The sequence below is a fragment of the Prionailurus viverrinus genome, chromosome A3, assembly GCF_022837055.1.
Source record: "Prionailurus viverrinus isolate Anna chromosome A3, UM_Priviv_1.0, whole genome shotgun sequence".
Taxonomy (NCBI): domain Eukaryota; kingdom Metazoa; phylum Chordata; class Mammalia; order Carnivora; family Felidae; genus Prionailurus; species Prionailurus viverrinus.
This window is the reverse complement of record NC_062563.1, coordinates 758,817-780,762: the sequence shown is the minus strand read 5'-3', so window position 1 is coordinate 780,762 and position 21,946 is coordinate 758,817. Positions and strand designations below refer to the sequence as shown.

At 66.3% G+C, this 21,946-nt stretch overlaps 2 protein-coding genes across 10 annotated transcripts; one reads left to right on the top strand and one right to left on the bottom strand.

The window, feature by feature from the left end:
- Positions 1 to 5: 5 nt before the first annotated feature.
- FNDC11 (fibronectin type III domain containing 11) lies at positions 6 to 2,641 on the top strand. Of its 5 annotated transcripts, none has more exons than XM_047853328.1 (2): positions 6 to 82; positions 1,538 to 2,641. In XM_047853328.1, the coding sequence occupies exon 2, from the start codon at positions 1,541 to 1,543 to the stop codon at positions 2,540 to 2,542; it is 1,002 nt and encodes a 333-aa protein (XP_047709284.1). In that variant the 5' UTR covers positions 6 to 82; positions 1,538 to 1,540; the 3' UTR covers positions 2,543 to 2,641. The 5 variants fall into 5 exon arrangements, with proteins under 5 accessions (XP_047709284.1, XP_047709282.1, XP_047709287.1 ...); XM_047853326.1 differs by having other exon boundaries at positions 21 to 86; XM_047853331.1 differs by having other exon boundaries at positions 70 to 130.
- Positions 2,642 to 5,007: 2,366 nt separating this feature from the next.
- On the bottom strand, positions 5,008 to 20,311 carry HELZ2 (helicase with zinc finger 2). 5 transcript variants are annotated; one of them, XM_047853731.1, is made up of 20 exons: positions 20,232 to 20,311; positions 18,093 to 19,193; positions 17,644 to 17,827; positions 17,460 to 17,567; positions 16,573 to 17,093; positions 15,837 to 16,478; positions 13,973 to 14,756; positions 13,606 to 13,816; positions 9,734 to 13,520; positions 9,469 to 9,575; positions 9,249 to 9,380; positions 9,002 to 9,163; positions 8,773 to 8,920; positions 8,539 to 8,655; positions 8,242 to 8,434; positions 7,943 to 8,077; positions 7,521 to 7,739; positions 7,228 to 7,384; positions 6,945 to 7,112; positions 5,008 to 6,585 (listed from the first exon to the last, which is right to left on the bottom strand). In XM_047853731.1, the coding sequence occupies exons 2-20, from the start codon at positions 19,109 to 19,111 to the stop codon at positions 6,461 to 6,463; spliced, it is 8,919 nt and encodes a 2,972-aa protein (XP_047709687.1). In that variant the 5' UTR covers positions 19,112 to 19,193; positions 20,232 to 20,311; the 3' UTR covers positions 5,008 to 6,460. The 5 variants fall into 5 exon arrangements, 4 of the variants coding, with proteins under 4 accessions (XP_047709687.1, XP_047709688.1, XP_047709685.1 ...); XM_047853732.1 differs by having other exon boundaries at positions 13,606 to 13,681; XM_047853729.1 differs by having other exon boundaries at positions 13,606 to 14,756.
- Between the last annotated feature and the right edge of the window lie 1,635 nt (positions 20,312 to 21,946).

The window sequence follows — 21,946 nt, the reverse complement described above, 5'->3', positions numbered from 1 at the left end:
TCGCCATGGCAACCCGCCGGCCTCGGAGGTGCGCGCTGGGCGCACAGTCAGCCGCGTGGTTCTCTCCGCTCCGGGAGGCAGGGCAAGTGGGCGCGCCAGGAGGCTGGGCGCGGGCCGGGGAGGCGGGCAGGTTGCTGGGGGAGGCGACGGGGGAGGTGTCTGGGGCTTCTGGAAGGCCCGGGAGGGTGTAGGTCTGGGCGCCCGGCCCCGGGCGCGGAGCGGCCCCTTCCCCAGAACTCACAAGCAGCCCCGCGCGCTCTTCCGACTGACAGCCTGGGAGGCATCCCTGAACCGGTGGTCAGACCCAGGGGCCAACAGGACTCGGGCTGGGATTGCTAGAGGCACGCTTCACTGCATCCCAGTACCTTTACGGTGGTGCCCAGGGCCTGCTCTCGTTTCTGCTCCCCCGGAAGGTGGCCTCTGGGGAGGGAGGCAGACTTGGGTCCCGACCTCACTGTCACTTAGCGGGTGTGGCCTTGGGCGGGTCACTCAACCTGTGAACTGTCTTCATAGTTCATCCAACCCTTGGGACAACCTGAGGTCTCCCACGTGGTGCTGACCCAGCGGCCATCTCACTGCCCTGGGGGTGGCCGGGACCCGGGACGCCAGCCAGATTGCTGGCACCTTCTCCAAAGAGCCCCAGCTTGCAGGGCCAATCCTTGTGTCCCGGTCCTGGAAGGACAGCTGCACCGGCCCCTCCACAGCCCCCCAGAGCTGGGAACCCAGGCAGGAGTAGCACAGAAGGAGGATCAGGCTCTGGAGTTGACGGCTGGGGCCAAACTCTGAACTGAGAGCAAACTCCAAAGCATTTCAGCCTCAGGCGCCCCATCTGTGAGATGAGGTCAGGGGACCTTACCACTCTGAGGGGTTTTGTGTGCAGTGAGCTCGTTAAAGGTAGGGAGCGTGGACCCGGTAACTAGGAGCCGGCGCGATTATCCCTCCGAGCTGAGGCTGGGGCCACCCTGCCACCCTCGCTGGCTCCAGCCACCAACTGGCCTTGTCTCTGGGTGAGCCCTGGCACTTTGCTCTGCACCTGCAGCCAGGCATGGAAGGTCTACAGGGCAGCGGTGTCCCCAAGGGGGAGTCTGGTGCAGCACACACAGGATCACACTGAATCCTCTCGACTGTCTCGAGGGCGCACCTTCGCCCCACTCAGACGAGGAACTGAGACCTTGGCCAGGCCACGCAGCTGGTCAGTGGGCTGGGGTTTCTGCCCCAGAGCTCATTGTGTCAGCTCCTCCCTGTGCCATCACGATTGACCGTCAGTGGAGTGCTGGCCCCTCGGTGCCCAACTTTATGCACGTCTGCAGCCTGCCGGCCCGGCCCTCCATCAGGCTCTTTGCAGAGGGCCATGCTCTCCCCGCAAGCTCCGCCCCCCCCCCCACCCCGGCCCAGGGGAGGACAGAGGGACCCGTAGGGAGGGCAGTGGGTCCGAAGTCACCCCCACACACAAATCCTGCCCTGAGGGAGCCCCTGGGCGGGTGGCGGAGGCCAACTGACGTTCAGCTCACACCCCGCCCTCCGCCCCTGCTCCCAGACAATGAGCTTCCAGGTGACGGGCCTGGGCCTGAACAAGATGAAGCTGGACAGTCCCCCGTCCTTCCTGGACCAGGAGGAGGCGGAGGAGGCTGACGATCCGCAGCTGCTGGAACCGGAGGCCTGGAGGACCTACGTGGAGCGCCGCACCGCCCTGCGCGGCTTCCTGACCTCCGACCTGAGCCCGCACCTGCTCCGGCGCCACCACGCCCGCACGGAGCTGCTCAAGAAATGCTCCTTCTACATCGAGATCCTCCCCAAGCACCTGGCCCTGGGCGACCAGAACCCGCTGGTGCTGCCCACCGCCATGTTCCAGCTCATCGACCCCTGGAAGTTCCAGCGCATGAAGAAGGTGGGCGCGGCCCAGACCAAGATCCAGCTCCTCCTGCTCACGGACCTGCTGGAGCAGCTGGACCGTGGCCGCGCCGAGCTGGGCGCTCTGCTGGGGTCACCCGACCCGCAGCCCTTCCTGGCGGGCTGGGGGCTGGTGGAGCGCAGGCTGGCGGACCTGGCGGCTGTCATGGACAGCTTCCTGGCCATGACGGTACCTGGGCGCCTGCACATGAAGCACCGCCTGGTGTCCGACGTCGGTGCCACCAAGATCCCGCACATCCGGCTCATGCTAAGCACCAAGATGCCCGTCATGTTCGACCGAAAGGAGTCGGTGGCCCACCAGGACTGGGTCAGCCTGCGGTGGTTTGCCACCATCCAGCCGGTGGCGCCGGAGCAGTTTGAGCTCCGCTTCAAGCTGCTGGACCCGCGGACACAGCAGGAGTGCACGCAGTGTGGCATCATCCCCGTGGCCGCCTGCACCTTCGACATCCACAACCTGATGCCCAACCGCTCCTACAAGTTCACCGTCAAGAGAGCCGACAGCTACACGCTGGTGTACGAGCCCTGGCGGGACAGCCTCACGCTGCAGACCAGGCCGGGGCCCCCCAAAGGGCCCACTCCCAGTCGGCCGGGCAAGCCAGGCCCGCCCCTGACCATGCTTTCCGAGAGATGATTTTCTAATATTTATCCACTAGTGAAGAGGAGTATAAACACACACACACACACACACACACACACACACCATTAAAGAAGCAAACCTGCTTACGTTTTAGAGGCAGCGGCAGCTGTGTGAGTGCTTCTTCGGACTCCGGCCAGCCTCCCCTCCAGCCCCAGGCCCCCCAGGCTCCAGCCCCCTTTCCCGGGTCGGACCCGGGCTGGACCTTCCAGGAGAGCTGACCCCTGGAGAAAGGAGCATCGCCCCGGCAACTGGCTACCACCGCCAGTGAAGGAGAGCTTCTCCGGGGCTTTGCCGCGTGGGCCCAGCGGCTCCCACATCTCTCCTTCCCGCTCCGTCACAACAGCCCGGCTCTGCCCGTCCTTTCCTGTGTCCTTGGCCCGTCTCCAGGGGGTACAGTAATCTCGATGGGGGCAGCCATGCCCCATACTACTGCTCCCAGCTTCACTGGAGTTGGCACCAAGGCCAAGAGGACATTTTATTTTATTTTATTTTATTGTAAAATATATGTTAAGTTTTATTTATTTTGAGAGCGGGGAGGCAGAGAGAGAGGGAAGGAGAATCCCAAGTAGGCTCCACACTGTCAGCATGGAGCCCAGTGTGGGGCTGGCAATCATGAACCGTGAGATCGTTGCCTTGATGGTCTGTCCTCGCCCTCCGGTGTGGTCATCTGACCACCAGTGTGGCCAGCAGCTCGCTCCCTCCCGGTCACTGCTTGGGGCGGGCGAATGCGTCTGGCTCCTGCCGCAGCTTGGCTGGGTCTGGGGCCAGGGTGGCCAGCGCCACGAGTCACGGCCGAGGGGGACTGTCGGGATGCTGACATCTCATGAGCTGCCCGCCCGCGTACCGTGGTGGTCACTAGGACAGTGGGCCCTCTGAGAACATAGGGCAAGGTGACCAGGAGGAGGGACTCTCTCCTCCACTGGCAGAGAAGTGGTTTGGACAGAGGCAGGTTTGGACGGAGCAGGCCCCCAACTGGGTCGGAAAGGCCCCAGGACCTGCCCCCCAGCCATAGGCTGTGCTCTCTGAGAGGTGGGGTGGGTCCTCCCAGGCGTCCGCAGTTACTGACCCACTGCGTGCTGCTGCGGCATGGGTGTGCTGGCCCACATCATCCAGGGGCTCAAGTCAGACTGTCACACACTCTGTGACATCATGTGGCTATGGGGCGGACACTCCTGGACGTTCCTCAGGGTCTGGTCATCCCAAAGCTTCTGGGGGTGGGGGGCTGGAGGGTGTTCCGGGCAGAGCCAGGGTGCTCCTAGCAAATGGCGTGTGGTGAGGCAGGGCACAGGGTAGAGCGGACGGGGCAGGGATCAGAGATCAGGATTTGTGCAGGGTCACACCGTCCCACCGAGAATGAGGCAGGCTGGGGTGGGGGGGGTGCCTCCAGCCCTCACCAAGGAAGGCAGCTACACAGAGGCCGGCCCCACTCCGGTCCCCGCTCTGAGACGACCACACCGCGCCGGCCTGGGGTTCCCGAGTCTTTGAACGGCCGCACACAGGGCCAGGCGCTTTTTCTCAGCTCGGGCTCGCTGGGTTCGCTGCCTCGAACATGATCGCCCTAACTCGAAACCGCGACTCTCCCTGGGACGAGGCCGACCCTCCACCAGCCACCCGGCTCGCGAACGCTGCCTCTGGGCGCCGCTGCCCGTGCCCTCGGGTCGTCAACGCCCCCTCCTCTGTGAAGCCCTCCCTGACTCCAGGCCGAGAGGTTCTGGCTTCCTGCCTCGGGGCCCCTGTCCGTCCTCCTTTCAACTGCTTTTCACCAGCCAGGAAAACTTCTCCGAGCCTGGATGGCTGCTCTTCCAGGTAAGGCCGCGTGGCCCCTCTGCAGTCCCACAGTGAACACACGGGCCTTAGAGACTCCTTTTCTCTTTGATTCTCTGTGACTTCCAATCCCTGTCGAGACCCATGCTGGCATCTAGGCAGGCCAGGGCCCTGGCGTGCCTTCCTCCGCACAGCCGGTGCTGTGGCTCTGGGGGCTCGGCCACAAGCGTGCCGAGTCCTGAGTAGCTCAAGTTGGCCTGGAGGGGGTGGGCGTTGGTCCAGGGTCAGAGCCTGGACCCTGCAGGACTCCAGCAGGACTGGCAGCCGCGGGGACTCTGGACTTGCACTGTGAAGCCAGCCCTGCTTGGGGTCAGAGTTCAGTAGGCAGGCCCTGCCCAAATTCCCTGGACACAGCTTGGGGCTGTAGCCCACCCTCACCAAGTCAGCCGCCCCCCCCCCCCCGCAGCCTCCTTCGTTCTGGCACGGACGCCACCCCCCCACCCCACCCCCACCCCCCACCCTCCCGGCAGGCCGAGAGCTGTGACGTGGCGACGCCAGCCTCTCCGAGCTCGCTTGTCCGGCATCTGGCTGTAACGGGCTCCTGACTCTTGACAGACTGGGTAGCCACCCTGTGACCCAAGAGGAGGGGCCACCCCTCCTTGCCCCCCAATAAAACCTCAAACACCCAGAAGGGAGAACTTTCAGAGTGGTCTTTGTAATAAAATTATTATTCAATCATATAACACAGAGCCAAAGAAAAGATATAAAAATTGGAATGTAGACATTGGATTTGTAGAAAGCGCGGAACGCATAGACACATCCTCCCCCCCCCGCCCCTCCCCCACCAGCAGAGGGTTCAGTAAGGCCACAGAGAGGGCACACCCCTCCTAGAGTAAGCGGCTTGTTTGCAGCAAACCCTCAGGCCGTGGGGACCGTGGAAGTGGTGGGGGGGTGCTGGGGTCTGGGGTGGCCTGAGGTGAGGGCTGATATTGAGGCAAGAGGTTTCCAGAAAAAGCAGGATATAAATACACCCTGAGAGGCAGGTGAAGGTCCTCAACCTTGCAAAGACAGACTTGCAGCACAGGTTGTCCTGAAGGCCCTGAACCAGGAGCAGGATTGAGGTTGTAAAGGGGAGGAAAGCTCAGGGTGAAGGCACAAGGCTGCCCATCCAGGGGGCGCTCAGTCCCAGCCCCCACCCACACACCACAGGGGTGCCGCCCGGTATAGGCGGGGCTGTGCGGGCATCTGGTGCTGCTCTGCCCTTCCTCCTGAGAGGACACAGGGCTGTGGGCCCCAGTCAGGGGGGGCAGTGATGACAGAGTAAAGGCCCTCTCTTCCAGGGAGGCCTCTTGGCCCTACGTTTGGGCGAAGGACCTTGTTCCAGTAATAAAGACACTGGGTTTTGGTTTATTTAAAAATAGAAAATAGGGGCACCTGGCTGACTCGGTAGAACAGGCAACTCTTACTCTCAGGGTCATGAGTTCAAGCCCCACATTAGGCATGGAGCTTACTTTAAAGAAAGAGAGAGGGAGAGAAAGAAGGAAAGGAAGGATGGAAGGAAGGAAAGAAGGAAAAGAAAGAAAGAAAGAAAAGAAAAGAAAAAGAAGAAAGGAAAGAAAGAAAGGAAAGGAAGGAAGGAAGAAAAGAAAGAAGGAAGTGAGAAAGGGAAAAAAGGAAACGCTGAGCTCCACAGCCAGCGCCCAGTGTCTCAGGGATGGTGTTCAAAGACCAAAAAGTAGCCCCAGCAGGATTTCCTTCTGACCCCAAGCCTTCCTAGTAACACCACAAGGTCCAGAGGACCTCCCCGAGCCCCTGACCCCTGAGACGTCCCCTGTCACCAGATTTCCAGACGAAAGACTCAGCAGGGAGAGAGGGATTCTTCCTCCCCAGTGCAGGCGCACAGCACATCGGTATGGTGGGGCCTGGCCTGCTCTCTGCCCTGGGGAGAGGCCAAGACTCCAGAAGGAGATTATTGCTCAGAAGTTGGCCTCAGAAACCCAGTCCAATAGGCGGGGTGGCCACAGTGCCCACCGAAGGCACACGGGATGCTCCTGAGTGGTGCCTGACTAGGGAGCCCTCAGAAGAGGGCACGGTCTTTTCCTCCAAGTCCTGGCAGCTTGAGAGCGGTGGGCAGGTGGAGAGGGCTCTTCAGGGAGACACGGCTGGCCTCTTCCGAACTCGCACCTGGTTGGCGGGCACAAGGCTCTGCTGGGCCTCGCAGAAGTCCAGGAATCTACGCCAGAGAGGGCAACAACGCAGGAGGCGGTGGTCTCCTGCAGGGGTGGGGAGAGGGGAGACGAGTTCATGGTAGACCCCGGTCCCGCCCCAGTCCTCCCCTCCCCCAGCCAAGCAGCCCCCCCCCCCTCAACCCAGGGAGGAGCCCCGCCCCCGCCCCGCCCCCCCACCTCACCCAAGAAGCCACGCCCCCAGGAGGAGCCCCGCCCCAGCCCTCCCCATCCCCAGCCAAGCAGCCACTCCCGCAGGGAGGAGCCCCCCCACAGCCCTCTCACCTCAGCCAAGCAGCCACGCCCCCAGGGAGGAGCCCCGCCCCCGCCCTCCCCACCCCCAGCCAAGCAGCCGCAGCCCCAGGGGGGAGCCCCGCCCCAGCCCTCCGCCAGCCAAGCTGTCCCACCGATGAGGCAGAGCCCCTCTTGGGCCCGGGTGATGGCCACGTTCACTTGGTTGGGGTCCACAACAAAGCCCAGGAACTTCTTAAGCCAGCTCTTAGTCGGCCGCTGGTCCAGGTCACTTTCCTGGCACGTGCGGACCGTGCTCACCAGCACGTAGCGCCACTCGCTTCCTGCGCAGTTGGGCAGGCATGCTGAGGCCCCTGTCAGCTGCCGCTGACCGTGCTGCTTGCATCCTCCCTCGTGACCCGCTGGCCCACGTGCCCTCTGCCCCAGAGCCACCCTCACCCTGGCTCTTGGAGATGGAGCACACAGTCACTCCAGCGACACCCTCCCGCAGGAGACTCTTGCTGATCTCCGCAGCCTGAGCGTTGTAGGGAGTGAGAACTGCGATGTCCTTGGGGTCCACTGTCCTGCCCAGGGTCATCTGTTTGGCAATGCGGACCTGAGGGACCAAGAGGGTGTTGTCGAAGCTAACCCTGGGCACCGGAGCCTCACCTGTTCCCTCGGTTCCTCTGCCTCCTCCTCCAGGAAGCCCTCCGCGACCAAGGGGCAGCAGGAAAGGCCTCACCGACACTCACCACCTCTGTTACCTCCTCCAGGTTGGCCTTGGAGTTTTCATTCCCTTCATCTGTGGACACCAGTAGGCTCTGTTCATGGCCTTGCACGTGGCCAAAAATGACAGGGCAGCTCTCCTTGTCAACGTGGCCGAGGACACTGGGTGGCCGCCTCAGGCCCTGCCAGGTCTTCAGCTTCCCATTGTAGAACTCCAGGGACGGGAAGGTACAGATGCCCTTGTGCTGCAAGGCAGGGCATAAGCCAGAGCAGGCCTCTTGTCCACCTGTCCTGGGGCCGAGGGCCGGGGTCTCGGGGGGGCCTGCTGTGGCCCCAGGACAAGGCCAGGGTGGACACAGGAGGTAGGGGTATGGGCAGCAGCACCTGTGGCACCCCTGGCCTCGGGTCACATCTTGGGCGGGAGGGGCAGAGGCTGGGACGGGCTTACCATGCGGTACTGTATGTCCAACATGTAGGCCTCCGTGTGGTACCTCTCGAAGAGAGACCGGTCCAGCCCCAGATTTTGCAGCTGCTCGTTCTTGACCACAGGCCGCAGCTGCTTGTGGTCCCCGAGAAGAACCACCTGGAGGGACAGGCAGGTGTGGTCCTGACACCCCCCCAGACCCAGAGGTACCCAGCTCCGTGGCTGCTGCCACTCGGCCCTGCCTGCGGTGCTGCCCTCTTAGGCGAAAGACCACGCCAGGGACACCTGCCTGGGGCTTCCGGCTCCCCGCCCACCTCACTCACCTTCTCAGCCTTCGAGAACTTCACCAGCGGGATGAGGGTCTCAGGCTCTGTGGCCATGCCGGCCTCATCGATAAGGATCTGCCGGACGTTGAGCTTCTTGAGGCTGGCCAGGGCCGCGCATGAGCACGTGCACAGGATGACTGTGTGCCGGTCCAGCTCGAACTTCCGTGCCTTCCCCAGGACATTCCTGTACCTGCGTGCGGTCACCGTGTGGTCATCCGGGGACACCGTTTCCCCTCCCCCCTCCCTCTGCCACCTCCACGGCAGAGGACAAACCCCACGCCCCTAACTGCTCACCAGCTGAGATCCTCCTTGGAAAAGATCTCCCCTTTCTGCAGCCGGGCGTCAAGCGCCCTGATGTCTGGTGCATAGGGGTTGGAAGCCTGCCGGATCCTGTGGTGCAGGGTGATGCTCCTGGGGTGCGGGGGGGGGGGGGGGGGACATCCGTGAAGCCCCGCGTTAACCCCTGTCCGAGACAGGACGGTGGGGCCTTTTGCCTCCACCCACAGGCAGACGGTGGAGAGACCGCACCTGAGCGTCTGGTTGGGACTGCCCTCCCGAGGGCTCTTCTTGGGCAGACCCCTGCCGCCCACACCCGGCATCGGGAAGTCCGCAGCCTCCGCCTGCTCACTGTACACTCGAAGGGGCTTCAGCTCCGTTCTCCTGCTCAGGAGCAGTCCTGGGGGCAGCGGGGCATGAGGGACCGTTCCCCGGGGCCAGCACCCCCAGGCAGAGCCCCCACACCGCCAGCCCAGCGCACCTGCCAGGACGTCCACCGACTTGTTAGAGGGGCCGCAGTACAAGATGCAGGGGCCCCCCGGCTGCTTCTCCTCACTGGGGGGGGCACAGGCCCCCACCTGCTGCTCGTTTGACTTGTGAAACCAGAACACAATGTGGAAGCCCACCACCGTCTTCCCTGCGCCTGCGGGCAGAGGGCACCATGAACAGGGTCCCCCGGGCCCGCCCCGGGCGGCCGGAAGCAGCACCTCCACCAGCGTGAGCCCCACCTGGAGGGCCCTGGATCACAGTGAACTGCTTCTTCAGAGCCTCCCTGATGGCCCCATTCTGGCTGGGGTTCAGCGTGTGGCGGCCTCCGGGGAGGTCGAACGTCTGTTTCTCCAGGAGCCTGCCGTAGGTCCCTAAAGAAGGGCCAGGCCTCCCTGAGCAGGGGCCCAGGGCAGGGCTCAGGCACGACGAAGGGACATGGGGGAAGCCGGAGGGACCTACCCCGGCAGAGGGTCTGCTGGCAGTGCGGAGGGATGGGCTGGCCCAGGGCAATGCTGATGACCAGCGGGGACGCGTCCTTCAGCCCACACACGGCTTCTTCCTTGCGGCTGGGGGCAGGTGGCAACGAGGGTGGACACCAGAACCTCCACGGGACTCCCCCTGGGGAGGGGCCGCAGCCCCACCAGCTACGCCCTACCAGCCGAGGGAACCCAGAGTGTTCTCCACCCACCCCACCCACCGGCCTCTCCCTGTGGAGGCCACTCACATGTCAGGAAGCTGCTTGGGCAGCACCTCGACGGTGAATGGGGTGCCAGGCCTCAGCACCTCTTCTGGAACCTTCTCCATGGCCATGTGCTGGATGGAGAAGTGCACCTGCTTGGGGATCTCCTGCCGGTCCGCCTGGCTCTCTCTCAGGTCCCAGTCTTCTGTCAGCCCGTGGGCCACCCACGTGTACGTGTCGGGGTCGATGCTCAGGAAGGGCCCGAGGCTGCTGGGGCTGGAGGACGGGGCGGCCGGGGGAGGCTGGCCGGGTCCAGCACCGGCCCCAGCCGGCAGCCCCTCGAGCCGGATGCACAGGTAGCAGTGCCTGAAGCTGAGGTCGGTACAGTGCTCGCTGAGGAAGGAGGTTTCCAGGCAGAAGGCGCCCCGCAGCCGCCCCTGCGCCGTGCGCTCCCAGGATATGCGCACGTGCTGCAGCGTGACTGAGTCATTCTCCGAGACGGCGCTGGTGGCCGCCTCCAGGGAGCAGAAGGGCCCCCACACGTGGCAGTGCTCGCCCACGTCCGAACACCGGTCCCGCCCCGCCTGGGGCATCTGGCCCGAGAAGCAGTCGCCTGGCCTCTCCACGTGCTCCAGGCAGAGGGTGAGGCCAGGGGCCACAGTCCACAGCTGCAGGGTCGGTGCCAGGAACCCGCGCTGCAGGGTGGCGCTGAGCTGCACCTGCAGCGTGTCCCCCACGCCCAGCTCCCGGGCCACCTCCACAAAGTGGCCACAGTGGCTCCGCCGCACCCGCCCCAGCTCCCGCCGCTGGGGGTCCGCCGCACCTCGCTCCTGCACCAGGGCGGCCGCCTGGGGCCACCGCTGCTCCTCCACCAGCCGCAGCAGCCGTTGCCACAGGTCGGCGTCCACGGGCCGGGTGTGCGGGTCCAGCAGGGCGCCGGGCGGCGGGGAGCACGGCCTGCCCTCCTGCACCGAGTAGACGCGGCGCCGCCACGAAAGCCGCAGGCCCGGCCGCCTCGCCAGGCAGCAGGGGTGCTCGGCCAGCTGCAGGGCGCGGTAGAAGATAGGGCAGGGGTCGGGCAGGGTCTCGCGGTTGGCCGGGAAGAGCAGCTTGAAGCAGCGGGCGCCCGCCTCCAGGTCCACCACGAAGCCCAGCTTGCTGCGCGACTGGGTCTTGAGCTGTACCGCCAGGTGCAGGCTCCGGGCCCGGCGCTGGTAGCTCTGGGCGCGCCCGTGCTGGTAGCTGAACTCGTGGCACAGCCCGCCGATGTCCCGGGCGGAGTAGGCGGAGCCGCCGTGGCCCAGCGCCAGCAGGATCAGCCGCTGCAGCACCACGTCCAGGTACCTGCGGATGGGGGAGGTGGCCCACGTGTAGCAGTCCACCTGCAGCGCGTAGTGGCCGGCCACCGGCCGTCCGCCCTCGCGGGAGCGGCCGAACACGGAGCGGCCCAGGGCCTTGCGGAGGTCGAGGCCCACGGGCGCCAGAGGCGGGTGCACGTCGTCCGTGGTGACGAGGTCCGCCAGGCGGTCACCGTCGTGGGCGCGGGCTGCGAGCTGGACGTGCCTCCACAGGGAGGCCAGGAGGTAGAGCCGCGGCGGGGGGGGGCCGCAGCCCCCCAGGTGGTGGCGGAGGTGCAGCGACAGGGGCACCAGCTGCCCGTGCTTCTCGCGCAGCGCCGCGAGCTGGCGGTCGCTGGGCGCGGGCTGCCAGCGCAGCGGCGTGACCGTCCGCGTGCGCTCGCTGCTCACCAGGAGCTCGGCCACCAGGCTGTTGAACTGGATCATGTACTCTTTGACCATGACGTGGGCCGCACGGAAGCCCAGCGCGCAGTCCTCGGTCGGCTGCTCGTAGTGGGAGTCCGTCTGCAGGCGGTGCCGGCGCAGCACCCGGGACAAGTGGCACGCGGCCGCGACGCAGGCGTCCACGGAGTCCAGCTGGGCCGGCAGCTCCCGGCCCGCCCCCGGGTGCCTCTTGATCGCGAGCTCGGCCTCCTCGTACGACAGCTGGCGGTCGGAGCGGATCACGGAGGGCGCGAAGCGCAGGCTTTTGAGCTGGTCGCTGCCCTTCTCAACGGTGAGGAAGAGGGAGATGGCCAAGCGGTCCTGGCCCGGCAGGAGGCTGAGCACATCCTGGCAGAGGCTGTCGGGCAGCATGGGCACCGGCTCCCGGTCGGGGGCATAGAATGCGGTGCCCCGCCTGCGGGCCTCCACGTCCAGAGCCCCGTCCCTGGGGACAGAGCTGGCCACGTCAGCGATGTGCACGGCCACTTCGTACCTGGGGCCCAGATCTCGGACGCTGAGGGCGTCATCCAGGTAGCGGGCGCCTTGGGGGTCCACGGTGAAGGTCAGGAAGCCGCGGCAGTCCTCCCGGCGGCCGGGTGCCCGGTGCTTCTTCGAGGCCCTGCAGGTGGAGGCCGGCTCTGGCGAGGGCTCCCCCAGGCCGTGCTCCAGGTCCAGGACGCGGAGGCCCCGCTCCCAGGTGCTGGCCTCGGGCAGCACCTCCAGGACGATGCCCAGCGGGTAATAGAAACGCTGCCGCCACAGGACGATGCGCACGCGGAAGAGCCGGCTGCCCCGCGCCTCGGCGGTGAGCCGCTCGTGCCCCACGCGCTGCACGCGGCCCTGCAGGACGCGGTGGATGGGCACCCGCAGGGGGTCTTTCAGCTCGGCCACGAAGATCTTCGTCACGGAGCCGTCGATGGGGGTCATGATGCGGGGGTCCCACTCGTCCATGCGGCACACGAACACCAGCTCCCGGTGCTTCCTCTTCAGCACCCCCACCACACGGCCCTGCAGCCTCCCCGAGGTGCCTCTGTCTCCGCCCAGGACCTCCACCAGCACCTCGTCCCCGCTGAAGGCCATCCCACAGCACAAGCGGCCCCTGACCTGGATGGGGCCGGGGTCCACGCCGTCCAGCGGGACGGCCGTCGCCCGCTCAAAGGTCTCCTGCACGAAGGCACAGTGGCGGTACCGCTCGGGCTGCGAGCGGAGAAGCTTCCGCAGCTTGGCCCGTGGCAGGTTCGTGTACCCCCAGGCCTGGTGCGGGGACTCGGACCCGGCCACGGTGTCCAGAAGCCCATCTTCCCGGACGGTCACCATCACGTTCCGGCCTTCATCCAGGAGCTCCTGCAGGATGGAGTCATCGGCGTTGAGCTCGCTGTCAGGCCAGAAGTCGGACTCGGAGTCCTCAGGGTCCTCGGGGTCCCTGCCTTCCGTGGCCATCAGCCCTGCTCCCGCATCCCCGGGGGCCACGTCGCCCCTCGCTGAGCTCTCTGCTGATGTCGTGTCCTCCACCTCCGTGTCCCCCGCTGCCGGGCGCCCCCCGGCCGCAGACCCCGACGCTGTATCCCCAGCCTCTGCCGCCTGTGTGGCCGTGTCTCCCGCCGCCGTGGTCCCGGGCAGGAAGGTACCGCCTTGGGCCACCGCCCCGGGCTCCACCTTTTCCACGGCTGTGCGCGCTGTAGCTGGGCCCTCGGCTGCCCCCTCCTGGGGGACAGTGCCCTGCGCCACAGCTGCCAGCATTGGCTCTGCTCCGAGGGCCCAGTGCCGCCTGTGGACCACGGCCTGCTCGATGTGCCCCAGCGACAGGCCCTCGGGGCAGACGCTGCGATGCTTCACACACTCACAGATGAAGCTCTTCCACAACTTGCTGCAGGCCCCGAAGGAGCAGAGGGCCACGGCGTCACCCACAGCCACCAGCTGGGACTGGGCGCGGGTCATGACGGTGTTGAGCACGCGGGCGTCCGTGAAGAAGCCCAGGGCAGGGGCCTCGGGGCTCCGCAGGCTGTGCGGGCTGTGCACGGTGCTCAGCACCACCACCCGGAACTCGCGCCCTGCGGGGGGGTGCCGTCAGGCCGGGCCGGGCTCGAGGGGGGGCCCCCCGCCCTGCCCACCCCGCCCCCAGCACCCAGCACCCACCTGGCAGGACTTCGAAGCTGCCCACGGACACCTGGCCCAAGTCCCTCTTCCTCAGTTCCTGCCTTAGTGCGCTCACCTGGAGACACACGGCCGGAGCAGCAGGCCCGGGTGAGCGCTCTGTGTGCAGTGAGGGTCCCCGCAAGGGTGGGACACTGGCCCCCGCACCCTGGTGCCCTCGAGCCGCCCGGCCCTGGCACCAATCACATGGTGTCTGGAAGATTAAGTCCACGGCCACCCTCGCAGAGGCTGAGAAGGCCCACCGGGGCGGGGGCGCGCGGGTCCCCGAGACCACACAGGGACCCCCCCCTCCTCTGAGCTGCTCTGACGGGAGTGGGGAAGGGGGGCTGTCCCGGTGGCCGGGGCTTACCTGGGCGCCGTGGGACACCACACAGATGTGCCTCTGCTCCCGGCGGCCCCAGCAGTGGGGCCAGGAGGCATAGATCTCCTGCACCTTGGCGATGACCTGGGCAATCTCGGCTGTGTTGAGCCAGGACGTCCTTGACGCGTCACGCTCAGGGTTGCCCGCCACGTGGCAGAACGCGAGCGGGTAGTGCTGGGGGTGGCGAGGAACCTTGCCACTGGCGTGGATGGGGCTGCCCTTGGCCACGTAGAAGTGACGCGAGACGAAGCTGAGGATGGCCTCGGTGCTGCGATAGTTCTGGTGGAAGATGACGCGGCTGCGCCGGGCCACCTCGTGCGCCTCCTGCTGGTAGTGCTGGAAGAGGCGGTACAGCAGCGTGTGCCCGGCCGCCTGGCCCGGGGCCACGCTGAAGAGCTTGGGCGCGACCTGCATGTGGTCGCCGGCCAGCACCACGCGGGTGCGGGGCGTGGCGTAGCGCAGCGGGGTGAGGGCCTCGCACTCCAGCATCTGGGCGGCCTCGTCGATGAGGATGTGCGAGAAGAAGCCGGCAGGCACCCTGAGCTCGCGGGCCTGGGAGGTGGTGGTGATGACGATGCGGTGCCTCTCCAGCTCCGCCCGCGTTGGGAGGCGGAAGGCCCGGCCGTCCTCCGTCAGGCAGCAGTACCGCAGCGTGGCCGCGTCCGTCTGGCTGGGCGGGCGGTCCGTGTACATCACCCGCAGCGGGGTGGCCTCAGGGTGGCCGCTGCTGACGTGGCCATGGAAATGCTCCTCGATGTAGATGTCGGCCGCACTGAGGGGAGAAGGGCCCACGGGGCCTCAGCCGCCGTCCGCTAAGACACCTACAGTGAGCCCAGCCCAGCCCGGATGCCAGGAACTCAAGAGAGGCAGACAGACCTGTGTCCTGCCCCCACGGAGCGTAAACGTCAGTGGAGGGGACAGACAGACAGAGAGACAGGGAAGGTCAGAGCCGGACGAGGGGAGACGGCAAAGGCACAGAGGGTCTAGGTGGTCAGGGAGGGCTTCCTAGGGGGGATGAAAGAGCTGGCCGTGCAGAGAGGCAGAGAAGGGAACAGCCGGGCCACTGCCCGAGGCAGCCCAGGGTGGCCAGAGGCTGCGGCTGGCCCTGAGCTCAGCTCCCAGTTGGCTGTCAGTAGGTGAGCAGTAAGGTTGGGCGTGGCTGGAAGGGGCCCTGGGGCCAGCGCGTCCTGGGGACGCGTCACAGCCCTGGGGCATCTCAGAGACCCAGGGACCCCCAGGCCCACCCCGGGAGGAGTGGTGGGGGGGAGCGCTCTGCCCAAGCAGCAGGAAGTGTTGGGAGCTAAGAAAACCGTACTGACCGCGGGAGACCATCACAGCTGAGACAAGAGTCTGTGTTTCTCTGAAAGACCACAGCAGAGCCCCCCTCTCCCCGGGGAAGTGCCAGATGGGCCATGCCGGACCCCCTACCCGCTGCTCTCTCTGGCTCGGGGCCTTTGTGGAGGCACCCGCCCCTCCCCCAAACAGCAGACCCTGACCCCCGGGGCACCCTGTGCTGGGCCTGAAGCACAAACGTCCCCTGTCCCTTTCGGCCCAGGACCAGTCAGCTATCAGGGAGAGTCCCAGGGATCAGAGTGACCCTGACGCAGCCCAAGGGCTGCACCGTGCTCCCCCCCGCCCCCCCCACCCCCACCCCAGCATGCGCCGAGCAGCCAGAGGAGGAAGCTCCGCCAGGCAATCCCAGAAGGTCTCCTCTGGAACCGGCTGCCCAGACCTCCAGGGAACCTGAGAACCCGGGCTCCCCTTCTCCTGCAGCGACACCCCCACAGCGGTGCCCTCGCCCCAGCCCAGGAAGCAGGTGGCGGGCAGGTCCCAGGGGTGGCTCCGGGCTCACCTGTTGGTGTGCGTGCAGATGAGCACCTTGGTGTGCGGCTGCCGGATGACCTCCAGGGAGGCCACGGCCAGCGTGTAGGTCTTGCCGGTGCCGAAAGGGCCGTAGAGCAGCAGCGGGGCGACGGGCCGCTCGCCCCTGGGGCTGCTGCCCGCAATGAACGCCACCGCCAACTTCTGCTTCTGGTTGCCGCGCAGCACGGGCAGGGTGGGCAGGGGGCGCGGCAGCTCACAGGCCGGCAGGTGGGGCACCACCAGGCGCTCCTCAGGCAGCGCGTCCACCGCCTGGTGCCAGAAGCGGAAGGTCAGCGGGTCGACCTGGAACTGCACCTCCAGGACGGGGCTGGTGTGGGGCTGCAGTCCCAGGGCCGCGCAGCAGCGGGCCGGCAGCAGCAGCCACAGCGCCCTCTCCGAGCCGGCCTGGGCCTCCAGCCGCGCTTCGAACACCGTGTCGTCAGGGGCGGGCACGGGGGCCACCAAGGCGGTGCGGACCGCCCGGCTCAGCAGAAAGCCCTGGTCTGTGTCTGGCGTCAGAGGGGAGGGCGTGGGCACCTCGGCGTAGAGGGCCCCCGGCGGCGGGAAGACCATGCCCAGGGCCGGCGTCTCCAGTACTGTCCTCAGGGGCACCGGGCCCCGGAAGTTCAGCCTGGCGGGCAGGACAGAGGTCAGCCGGCCGGGGCCACGGCTCTGCGGCCGACGCCCCGGCGCCACCGCCCGCCCGCCCGCCGGCCCACACTCACTTGGCCACCAGCTCTTGCCGAACGGCTTCCTCCTCGTAGAGAAACTGGTGCATCCTCTGCCGGTAGTTGGTGCAGGAGATGGGACCTGGGGCCAGGCCGCCGGGGCTGAAGTCGAGGGCCAGGTCAGGCACCTTGTACTTGGCCAGCAGGGCCACCTGCTCGGCGGTCCGCTCCACGCCAGGGACCACGTGGCGGCTGCCGCCGTGCCAGCGCCGCAGCTCCTCGGGGCGGCCGCCTGCCGGCTCCCCCCGGAGCCCCGGGCCCTGCGCCTGGCCCAGCTGCAGCACCAGCTTCCGCAGCAGCGCCGGCCTGCGGCCAAAGTCGAAGACCACCCACTGCTCGAAGGAGCCGAAGGAGGTGCTCTGCACGCGCACCTCCACCTGGAACCTGGCCGGCGAGGCCGCCGGCACGCGGAAGCGCTCGCCCCGTGCGTAGAGCCGGCCCGGCGGGAGGCAGGGCGCCACCAGCGAGAAGTCTGCTCCCAGCTCCTGCTTGAGCAGCGCCACGTGCAGCAGGGGCTCCTGGGGGAGGGACTCGATGGCAAGGTGGCCCCTGGACCCCACCCAGCGGTCAGAGACCAGAGTCCACCCTGCTGTGCTCCCAGAGGGATGCTCGGCCCGTCCGAACCTCGGGGTTCCCGTCTGCAGGCGGGTCACCGAGCTGGCCCAGGCGGCCCCCCACGGACGCCGAGCAAGGTAATGGTGCAGCACAGGATGCTCAGGGCGCAGGTGGTAACCGGCCTGGTCCTCGCTCTCTGTGCCGGACACCCCACCAAAAAACCCTCACGGGGCTCGGCCCAAGCGGGGGGTTGAGGCTCGTGCTCCAGATCACAGACACGGGCGAGATCTCCGAGGCGGCAGCTCAGACCCCAAACCCCGACCCCTCACCTCAGAGCAGACGTCGAACATCCAGCTGTGCTGCGTTTTCTTCTCGTGGGCCCAGTGCACCAAGGGCTGGCTGCAGGTGATGAACACGCCGTCCACGGTCCCGGCCAGCTGCACGGAGAAGCCCGGCTGTGGGCAGGTCGTTCTGGCCCCAACGAGCCCCACCCGCTCACGAGGCCCCACTTACCACGAGGACCTCACTGCTGCTGTGCTGGTACTCGGCTAGCAGCCGCGCCTGGTAAGGCACCAGCCCCTCCTGCCACGCGGCCTGCTCCCGCAGCTCCACGTTCCGTGCCCGCTGGATCCACTCCTGCAGCTCCTGGTCTGAATGCGCCTTGGTGCAGATGTCCCCGTACTCACAGAGGCCGGATCTGGGAAAGGGGAGGTCAGCAAGCAGAGGCGGGGTGAGCCCTGGCTGCCAGATCCTGGCCTGGAGGTGGGGGAGGGGCTCCTGGGGGCAGGGCGGGGGGAGGAACGGGGACCTCCTCCATCCCGTGCCCACAAGAAGAGGCCTGAATGGGCCCGCCTTAGCCACGCCTCAGAGGCCGGGGCGGGGGTCAGCCGGTAGGGAACACAGAGGGGACAGGAACCCCCTGGTTTCGGTCGAAGGTTCATCCCCTACCGCACGGTCCTTACTTTGGGCAGAGCTCAAACTCGGAGAGCCCGGCAGGCGGGCTGCGGTGTTTCCAGGGCACGGCCGGGTCCAAGGCCACCATCCACGCATGCTCCATTGATGAGCAGTGGTTCTCAAAGGCCTCCTGGGAGCAGCAGGTGACCAGGCAGGCGCGGCAGTACAGCTTGGCTCCGGGGGGCTGGCGGTGGGGAGCCGTGTGCTCCTCCCCGCCGGGGCCGGGGATCGAGAGCAGGTCCCGCCTCTGGAGCCCGTCCAGCTGCTCTGCCTCCCACACGGCCATCTCCACGGCGCTGTGTGCGTACTGGCAGCGGGCCGCCCCGTGCCGGCAGGGCCGCCCGCGCCCCACGAACCTGCAGTAGGCCAGGGGCTGGCCGTACTGGGGCTGCGGCCGCACCTCCACCACCTGCTGCCTGCGGCGGCCCTCGGTGCTCACGTGGGTCAGGAGTGAAGGGCAGGCTCCGTGCTGGGGGCACCGCCCCTGGGGGTCCACGGGGCAGAGGCGTGGCGGGCAGCCTTGGAAGCAGTGGGCACAGAGCAGCTGGAAGCGGCCGCCGTACTCGGCACGGATGGCGTCGGCCGGGCTGCGCGGGTCGCCCTGGGCCCCGCTGCCCTGCACCTGGCACTTGAGCCACAGACGCCGGACGTCGTGCTCGCGCTCGAAGGTCCAGACCAGCGCCTCCTCCGGGCTCCGGGCAAACGTGCACTGGTGGTGGTGGCGCCGGCAGCCCAGCCCCGGGCTGTAGTAGCGGCACACTTCGTAGCGGGCAGGCCGCGGGAAGCTGGGCCGGCGGTCCACCTTGCGCCAGACGTGCTTCTTGGTGGCTCGCTTGAAGCGGGCCAGCAGGATCTCGTGGCGACAGCTGTGCTCTACCCTGCGCAGGAGGTAGGTGCTCTCGTTGAGCCGCTGAGTGCACTGGGAGCAGCCCAGACACAGGTCCAGTTGGGCGCACAGCCTGGCCAGGGACAGCTCCTTGGCGGCCGCCGAGCTGCTGGGTGGTGGGCCAGACCCCGGGGACGCCATCTCTGGCCTGGCTCTGTGGAGTGGCGTCTGAGGCTCACGGGTTCAGCCGGCGGTCTGGGGCTGTTCGCTCATGAGGAGGAGTCTGGAATGGGAGCAGCAGGGAGCAAGGTCGGGTCCCGAGGCCAGGAGGTCCACATGGGCCCAGGTGGGGGCTCAGACACACTCTGCCTCTCCGTCAGGCAGGGGCAGAGGAAACAGAAGCAGGGAGAACCCCGTCCCCCAGATGGGAGGAGAGGGTTGGTAGGTCCAAGGAGCTGGGCCCCATTGACCTTGACCCAACCAAGACCCCTCCCCTTCTGAAAGGTCTCTGGGCCCCTGCTCAAAAGGAGCCAGCTGGCCGGCCCGCGAGTGGGAGGGAGGTTGCCCCGGCGACAGGAGCCCTGCAGGCTGGCAGAGGCTCTGGAGGCCCCTGGAGGCTTGGGGCTCCCCGGCAGCCTCCCGCTAGGGCCCTTGTATTGAAACGCTCGCTCCTGGAGCACTGACTCATCTGAACACAGCACCTCCCTGTTCTGTGAGATGGTGCACCCTGCACCTGCCTACAAGGGGAGACTGGGCTCCTCCCCGTGGGGGCAGGGGCGGAGGCAGGCAGAACCTTTCAGAGGCCGGCCCTGCCAGACAGGACAGGACGGGACGGCACATTTTCCTCCCAGAGGAAACAGGGATGCCCAGGATCTAGAACTTTCACAGGAAACTTTGAGGACAACACAAAGACGTTTTAAAAGGAAATGAGTGCAGCCCCAGCCTTGAGCGGGAGAACCCACCCCACTCCAAAGTGAGTCTTGAGTCCACCTCCAGAGGGACCAGGGTGAGAACCCAGAACCAGGTGGATATTCAGAAATAGGAGGACCTAAAGGGGTCCGGAGATCACGGCCCCTCCCCAGGCGGCCAGTGTCGCGGCTTCTCAGGGCTGGGGGCTCAGAGGTAGCTTCTGGGTCCCCCCACCACCTCACCACCCCAGCACCCCCTCGGGCGGGGTGCGGCCTCCCCTCCTCTCCCTCTCGCACGGGGATCCCACAAAAGCCGGAGCCTGGAGGGCACTGGGCAGCCGCCACCTGGCGGGGGAAACCCCAGGCCCGGCCCCCAGCCCCCCCCCCGCTCACCTTCCCGGCCCCCCGCTCACCCTCCGCGATCCTGTCTTCCCCGCAGCCCGGTGCACCGTCCCCGCCCCGCCAAGCGATCACTTTCGATTCTGCCCCCAGGGTGACTCAAAGCGCTGACGCCCCATCGCGGAAATTACCTCACCGCCCCCCACCCCGCCCCCGGCACCGCCCTCAAGTGACAGCTCGTCTCCCCGCCCCCGGTGGGGCCCCGGAGCGGCTGCGACCCCCGCCTCGCGTCCCGGTGTCGGTGTCCGGAGCGCACAGACCCGCCCACCCGCGCGGCGCCTGGGCCTCGGGAAGGATGGGATCCTCCGAGGTTGGCAAGCCGTCCCCTGGGGCGGGGAGCGGGAGGGCGGGTGGAGAAACCAGAAAACGAGAAATCAGAGCAAAGGGGGAAGGTGGTCCCAAGAACCCCGGATGGGTGGCCGCTGACTGACCCCGGCAGCAGAGACCTGAGCCACAGCGCACCTGCAGGGAGAGGGCTGAGGGCTGGGGCAGACCCTTTCCTAAAAGGCTCCATCCAGTCTAGGTTAGAGGGGACCTGCCTTCTTACCTGGCGATGACTCTGGAGTTCTCTCCAGCCCCTTAAAATACTCAGGACATGTTTGGCCCATGCCAGCACCAGGACCGAGGGAGAGCTTCCCCCCTTCTAGACGCAGGAAGCATCAGGAGAATTTTGCAGCTTAATCGCATTTGACCCCCCCAACTTTCCCTTGAGGGAAACAGGTCTCCCTTGAGGAAACAGGCACCGTGGTCACTGGCTGAGGTTCGGCAGCTAGCAGCTAGCAAAGCACCCGATCCCCCCACCATTACCTGGCGTGACCCCAAGGACCCTTGCTTCCTAGATTCATATCCCTGTAGAGTCTTCTTGAACAATGAAGAGAGCTAAACCATGGCAGCAGTGTGACGACTGAGGCCGCGTCACAGTACACGGTGCTTCCTCCCCGCTCTCAGGCCGACCGTGGGGGAAGCCAGCCTCCACGGTGTGGGGGCACTCAAGCAGCGGCCTGTGGAGAGTCCCGTGCCAAGAAGGATGGAGGCCTCCCGCCCAACCCGGACCGGTAGTTGGGAACGTGTGTGAGTCACCCCGCGAGGAGACCCTCCAGGTGAGTGCAGCCTCGTGAGAGCCCCCACGCGTGAGCCACCAGCTAAGCCACTTCCAGCCACGAGCTAACCGACGTTTAATGTTGTTTTAGGTCACAAAGTCTGGGGGTGATCCCTCACACAGCAATGGAGACCTGATACAGCAATATTGTTCCTCAGTGAAACCCACCTCCATGGAGCCAAGGTCAGCTCCATAGAGCTGTGTTGGGAGCGGCCAGTCAGGAAGTCGGCCGGCTGCACCGTTAGCAATCACACCAGAAGACTTGAGATACACAAGCGTCAAGTCAGAGGACAAAATAGAGGAGATATTCCATAAGCAATGGCAGCAAAAGGCCCAGGGATGAGCTTAACAAGAAACATGCAGGAAAACTGAAACGTTCCCAACAGACACCGTAGAAACTGGACCAGAATGCCACATTCTTGGATGAGGGACTTAACATTGCATAAAGACATTAATCCTTCCTAAACTTATGTATGGATTTAATACCATCTCAGTAAACATACGAGGAAGAATCAGGGGTGGACGTGCTCGTTTTAACTCATTAAGGAAAGCATAACACAAACAAGCAAGAAGAGGAGGGAGAATTATGCCAAAGAAGGAGTCATAAAAGCCGAAGAAAGGAAACAGTCC

What these genes read in the sequence shown, in the direction of transcription:
- FNDC11 (XM_047853328.1), top strand. Translation starts at nt 1,541, where the DNA reads ATGAGCTTCCAGGTGACGGGCCTGGGCCTGAACAAGATGAAGCTGGAC.
- HELZ2 (XM_047853729.1), bottom strand. Translation starts at nt 19,111, where the DNA reads ATGGCGTCCCCGGGGTCTGGCCCACCACCCAGCAGCTCGGCGGCCGCC. An exon ending in CGGCAAGAGCTGGTGGCCAA is followed by an intron (nt 16,479 to 16,572) that starts GTGAGTGTGGGC and finishes CCTGCCCGCCAG; the next exon opens with GCTGAACTTCCGGGGCCCGG. An exon ending in ATCTGCACGCACACCAACAG is followed by an intron (nt 14,757 to 15,836) that starts GTGAGCCCGGAG and finishes TTCTCCCCTCAG; the next exon opens with TGCGGCCGACATCTACATCG.